General features: G+C 37.1%; 1 protein-coding gene across 1 annotated transcript; it reads left to right on the top strand.

Moving 5' to 3' along the window:
- Positions 1–345: 345 nt before the first annotated feature.
- On the top strand, positions 346–6,343 carry hmgb3b (high mobility group box 3b). The gene is made up of 5 exons (XM_051877970.1): positions 346–506; positions 2,448–2,627; positions 2,731–2,873; positions 2,977–3,151; positions 5,431–6,343. Exons 2-5 carry the CDS (start codon positions 2,478–2,480, stop codon positions 5,572–5,574), a joined length of 612 nt encoding a protein of 203 aa, XP_051733930.1. The 5' UTR covers positions 346–506; positions 2,448–2,477; the 3' UTR covers positions 5,575–6,343.
- The last annotated feature ends 380 nt before the right edge of the window (positions 6,344–6,723 follow it).

The raw sequence follows: 6,723 nt of genomic DNA, 5'->3' as shown, positions 1-6,723 counted from the left end.
TAAAAGTAACTTAACATTATTTTTATTATATTACCATGTTTCTCTTCATGTAGGCCATCCTCGTTTTCATATGGCAGCCAAACTACCCTAATTTCTACTCCTCTGCTCAGTATTATCACGCCCTAAACATTGTACAGTTTGCAGTGTTTGCTTACTGAATACAGTTTCTCTACATAGTGCACTGTATTGCCCGTAGTTCACGCTCACACGTGGTTTGCCACAGAGTTTTTTAACTTCTGTTGTTTTGACAGCAATTCCCGCCTTGTTTTTGAATAATGGGGTGTGTCTTAGGCTTCTGTCCAATGACGGCACGCGGGTTATGAATATGTAAGATCTTTTGACCAATCCACAGTTGTGGAGGCTGTTTTAAATGCGCGCCGGGACTAACCAATCAGGCAGGTCTCGTAGTGAGCTAGCGCGAGGCTGTGTGGTCTTCTATAGAGAGGAAGCGCGAGGCCGTTAGTGTGACTGAGGAGAACAGACGACAGGACAAACATTAAAACAAGGTATCTATAAAGCTTTCCATTTTAAACTATTAATTGTGGCCAAATGTTCTCTTTAAAATATTATCTTAATGATTGAAGTTCTTTTTTTGCTACGCAAACGATACTTTATGTATAACTAACCATTTTTTTTCTTGTATAAACTGATTTACAGCGAAATGTTAACGGTGGTGTGTATTTTTTTCTTTCTAAACTATTTTGCTTTCTTTACAGTCTATTAAAACTACATTTTTGTCGGTTAAACCGAAGTTGAGTGACGAACATGCGTTTAAAATGGCTGGCTATGTAAAAAATCTGCTTCAAACAAACAACGGGCGGCTAAATGGCCTGAAAGGCTGTCGTGAAGTGCTTAGTGTTTCATCGCTGTGTTTGCTGCGTAATAGTTTAATTTTGTTGTATATTTACTGGTTATAGGGTGCATTGAGCTGTTAAAGCGCTGTTAACGGCCAATGCCAGTCATGGCTGGTTTGACTCTGCCTTTGTTGCAAACGGGTTTGTGCCGGGCGCGAATTTGCGAATCCTACTATGGTGAAGGGTTGGCTCATGAATATTAATTAATTCGCTGACGTTGCTGCGTTAAGTCTCTACAGCGTGACCTAACTTAATATTCACAACGAACGCCTTCACTATAGTATGATTCGTTAATTCGCAGTGCCCCTAACGCCCACCTAATGCGTCTGCATGGCAACCAATCAGTTAGCAATGTGGGGCGAACGTCACGGTGCGTAATTAATATTCATGCCCTTATCCTTCACGTTAGTAGGATTCGTGATTTGCAGTGCAGTGTGGAACTGGTAGAACTTTGCAAAAGCTGACCTCGCTGTACATTGTGTTAAATAAACGACTTTTGAAATGTCGGCTTTGAAAAGTTGCTAGCTAAACTAAGCCCTCGTAGTGTCTCTTATGAAAATGGGGTTGCAAGTCATTGTTCCTCGCCGCTGATAGAGGCCATTTTAATGAATGGCGTCTGATTGAGTAGACGCGGCTAGTCATTCGCTGTCTTCACACATTGTCTGCTTTTAATCTAGGCTTCAAATAGCATCTTATTTGGGAAATAATCAGTAAATTGCAGCATTACGGTTAAAAATAAAATTTAGTTTCTGTCATCAATTTGCACTTCACAACACGAAAAATAAACAACAGTGCTTGATGGCACCTCGGGCGACGTGCAGAACAGAAGTTTTTATATATATATATATATATATATATATTAAAAAAAAAAAAAAAAAATCGGATTCTGGAAGTAAAAATCCCATTAGTTTTCTCTATAAAGTAATTTTTTTTTTTTTCTTTTCTTTAGAATAGCTTATTAATCTTTAAAGACATAACTACTGTGAGCAACGAGGGTGGCAATTGATGGCATATTTCAATAAAAATAATAATAATAATAATAATAATATTATTATTTGTATTTTATTTTTTTAATAAAAATTAACAGCAGAATTCCTGGTGATAAATATTACTCATGTTTCTGCAAAAAATGTCCACCAATCAGAGTATCGAAAGAAATTGCACCAAAAGAACTCTTTAGCACCTATCCACTCCCATGAAGCACTGCGGATGACGTAATAGTCAATCTTCCTATGGTTACGAGGGCACATGAAGTAATAAAAAAAGTGCATGAATGAATCTTTTTTTTTTTTTTTCTTTTTTTTTTTTTTTAAATACTGCAATATTCCATTTAAAAAAAAAAATAATGATAATAATTGTCAATTTTGATTTACTGGTGCATTAAACTGCTGAGAAAAAGTCTTTAGGGATCTGACGTCCCATATGTAATGTTGAATGAAAAGATGCATTTATGTGCAGTGAAACTGTGGCACTTAATCATTTTCGGTCCTCTCAGTATTATACATGCTTGTTTTAGTGTGTGGTGTGTGTTGTTGTTTTTTTTTTGTTTGTTTTTTTTTTTGTTTTTTTTTAATAAATTCTGTGTACTTCTAGGTGTGGTGATATTTGAGTAGCTTCATAATAATGGCAAAGGGTGATCCAGGGAAGCCCAAGGGCAAGATGTCGGCCTATGCCTATTTTGTGAAGACGTGTCGTGAAGAGCACAACAAGAAGAACCCTGGTGTCACGGTTAACTTCTCAGAATTTTCCAAGAAGTGCTCTGAGAGATGGAAAGTAAGTAGATTATTCCTATCTGTAGGTGTCTGTATCCTGAAATCAATGCAAAAAGCATAACAAGGCTACTGCTAGGATCTTGAACGACTGTCATTTGTTGCAGACTATGTCACCAAAAGAGAAGACTAAATTTGAAGACCTGGCCAAACAGGACAAGGCCCGTTATGACCAGGAAATGATGCACTACAATCCAGGAAAAAAAGGTCGGAAGCAGAAGAAGGATCCTAATGCTCCAAGGCGGCCACCGTATGTTTTCTGTCCTTTATTCCATCCAGAATCACTGAAATGAGCTCTAGAAATATGGTCCTATGTGGTTCAGTTACTTAAATGTTAGTCTCTGCCTTTTCAGGTCTGGATTTTTCCTATTCTGTTCAGAGCAAAGGCCCAATATCAAGGCTGAGAACCCCAGCCTGGGCATTGGAGATGTAGCCAAGAAACTTGGAGAAATGTGGAACAATCTGTCTGATTCTGAGAAGCAGCCTTTCCTATCCAAGGCCAACAAACTGAAGGACAAGTATCAGAAGGTGGAGAATGACCTCACAAATGTTGTCCTCTATACAGTTTGGATAGTGGTTAAAGAATGAATGATCTGGGGCTGCCCCCGACAAAAGATTTTTGTAGTCGATTAGTATTCGTTCACTTAAGCCATTAGTCAACTAATTTATATTAACTTAATTACTTAAATATTTACTGGGGGCATAAATGTACAGCCCGCCAATCATCTTCATCCGGCCCAAGGGCACCCCAACCTCCCTCCCTCCTCTTTTCTTGGTGGTGCGGCTAAATGTGGTTAGATACATGGCCACAGTGGCGCCTGGATCTGTACAGCTGTATACGTACTGTTCGTACAATGCACGCTCCTCCGACTGACCTGAGAAACGTTTTCCGTGTGAATGTTTCAGCAGTTATTATGTGTCCCGTATTGCTGTCGACTGAACCAACGATAACAATCATTTGTGAATTAATCATTCTTTAGCTCGATTATTTCTTTTTCCATTAATTCGCCAAATGCGTTTGCATAACGATCTCAAACTATATGGATTTGTTCGGACTGCTCTGTCACTGAATCATCTGAAGTTGTTTCTCGGTCAGTAACAACAAATACAGAACAAATGTTCCTGTTTTCATGTGTTTCACTAGTTTACATTGAACTACGCAGCACAGCCCAGTGGATAACGGAACAAAAGCTTAAAGGAGCTGCGTTTTATTTCCAGTCCCGGACACCATTATTGAACAGCGTTGCAACATCCAGTGAGAAGTTTCTATTCGACACGCCTCTCTGTTACAAACCACAAATCAAATCACGATTAAACTAGTTTTAAATCGGATGAAACGGCCTCAACATTCCCAAAAAGAGGAAAACGAGAAATTGTGCCATGAATGACGTTAGACTTTTAAATCCCAAAATCGCCACCCTTACATTTACCATGAATGAACTCTAGTAATTTACCATGGTTTGTGGAAATGTGGAATATTTATATTGAATACTATGTTACAGCCATTTTTATTGCAATATATTTATTAGGTGAGTAGGGGAATATATAATTCATTTCTTTGTGAAGGTGTGTGTAGTTTTTACCTGTGTTTGGGTGTGTTTTTTTTTTTTTTTTTTTTTAAATAGGTCTATATAATGTAATGTAATATAATTTGACAATGGTAATGAGTAGCCATGTATGGTTTTACCTGTGGTTACCAAGTCTCACTGTCAGATTATTTTAATTTAAGCCTATAATAATAATTATAAATAAAATAATTCTTACCAATCTCCCCCCAGATTATTGTTGTTCAACACTCCCTGCATGTTACAACACTCTTGTTTGGGACAAACTGTGTATCATTAGAAAGATTAAAGTCTCCAGCATTGATATTTGTCCAAACATGCACATATTTGGAGAAATAGATTTATTCTCACATGTTTGCAAAATATTTGTTCATACAGAATACCATTTCTAATCACGTCCCACTGAATTATGCGGACTGAAGAGCTGAAAGCATTCAGAGCGAGCTCTGTCTTTCCTCTTCCTGCTTTACGTCAGTTATGATCTCAGCTCTTTCTCATTTGGCCTAGAGCTGTCAATATTATGAGCAGCAACCTTTTTATTTTGGGTATGTCATTTATGCCCCACTTGCCAAAATGGGGGGTGTGCAGTAAGGGGGTTAATGTTAACGTGAGTGGCCAAGTAAAGTTGCATCTACATGCATGTTTCAAATGATGTCATATTTAAGGCTGACGGATGATAGGTGAACATCTGGATTTCCTGTCTGACATAATTAGCCTAAGGATCCCCTGTTAATGATCTGTCCCTCATGAACTGCCTGACTTTGCAACTTCCTGTGGAGCGTTTTATTTATTTATTTTTTTTTCTTCTCTGCAACTAATCAAATTTTGGTCAACTAAGTCTCTTGTCGACTAATATGCTAATTTCCTGCTCAAGAAATGTATCGTATTATTAATGTCAAACAGTTGTGCCATTTAATATTTTGCGTGACAGGTTTTAACGGGTTGTTGTTGTTGATTCAGCTTTACCATCGCAGGAATAAATTACATTGTAAAATATATTACAACAGAAAACAGTTTTAAATTGTAATGTTTCACAATATTGCTGTTTTTCCTGTATTTGATCAAATGCAGCCATGATGAGCACGAGACTTTCTTTTTTTTTTTTTTTTTTTTTTTTTTTTTTCCCTCCCCTTTCCTTCACAACCTAAATCTTACCGACCTCAAACTTTTGAACGTGTGTGTGTGTGTGTGCACGCCCATTTGTCATTCTAAATTCCTCATGTCGTCATTTTGCTTTCTCAGGATATGGCGGACTACAGAGGAAAGGGAAAAGGAAGTGGAGGAGCATCATCTGCCAAATCCAAACCCAAGGTTGAGGATGATGATGATGAAGATGAAGACGAGGAGGAGGAGGAAGAAGAGGATGACGATGATGACGATGACTAAAGAACTTGTTTCTCCTAATTGAGCAGTAAGTTATTTGTTCACTGCCAATTAGTTTAAGTCTGGGTCTAAGAGGTCTTGGTGTCAAGGCTGCTATACACTGATCACCAGTAGATAAGCCCAATGCATGCAAGCTCTGACTTTAGACAACCAAACTCTCTCAATGCTGGGTTTGCTGGTGGTCCTGTTACAGCTTGCTATTAAACTGCATTGGCAAAAGCAAAATATTTCCACACCGTTCGACAATAAACAAAGTGGTAGCAGTACATACTCTTTTTAAAACTATTTAAAGTGGTGTGTTTCTGTATGGCTGTTGACTTAAAAGTTCTTTTTTTTTTTTTTTTTTTATTATTATTTTCTACTCTCCCAGCTTTCAAAATGCACAATTTGTGGATAGATTTAAGGTTTCTTTCTCTGTTCGGCCACATAAGCTTCCTGCGTTGTTGAAAGGATGTTTGTGATATGCGGTTATATTATTATTTGTGTAATTTTGAATGATTACATTTATAATTTTATGTGTGGAGAGTCTAGGGACGTTTTCAGCTTTAACCAGACGCAAGTGATCAAATGCTGGGGAAAGCTCTTATTTGCACCTTCAATTGTTATAATTTTTTTTTTTTTTTTATGTATAGGTGACACTGTGATTTGAAATAAACATGGCATTTTTAGATCTCAAATGATTCAAGTGACTTTCTTATCTGCAAAACATTCAATGTAGTGTGTAAATACTTGGGGTATTTTGTCAATGTTATCAATAAAGTGATAAATGGTAGTTTCTTTTAAGAGTGCTCATTTAATTTGGATTTATTATTATTTTTTTTTTTTTTTTTTTTTTTTTTTTCCCCTCTGCATTTAATTACATTATCTGAATGCAATGACTGCGGTGAGCCACTAGATGTCAATAAAGGGCACCAATTGCAAAAGCTGTGCATATAACAACCTAGAGAAAGCTGTCAATAAAACTAAACTGCGAGGCTTCTTCTGAGTATCCTTACTTCCCTACTACTATAATAGGTAGAAAACCAGTGTGAAAACATTAACAATAGGTAGATGGAAAAAGTACGTAGATAACCTACTACCACTGATATTCTGAAGTTCTAATCCAATGGATGTTTTACTATCCCATGAGGCCATAGGAGAGGATTTTTGAAT

The sequence above is a fragment of the Ctenopharyngodon idella genome, chromosome 21, assembly GCF_019924925.1.
Source record: "Ctenopharyngodon idella isolate HZGC_01 chromosome 21, HZGC01, whole genome shotgun sequence".
Classification (NCBI taxonomy): Eukaryota; Metazoa; Chordata; class Actinopteri; order Cypriniformes; family Xenocyprididae; genus Ctenopharyngodon; species Ctenopharyngodon idella.
Note: the sequence above shows the minus strand (reverse complement) of the source record. Positions and strands in the feature narration are given on the sequence as shown.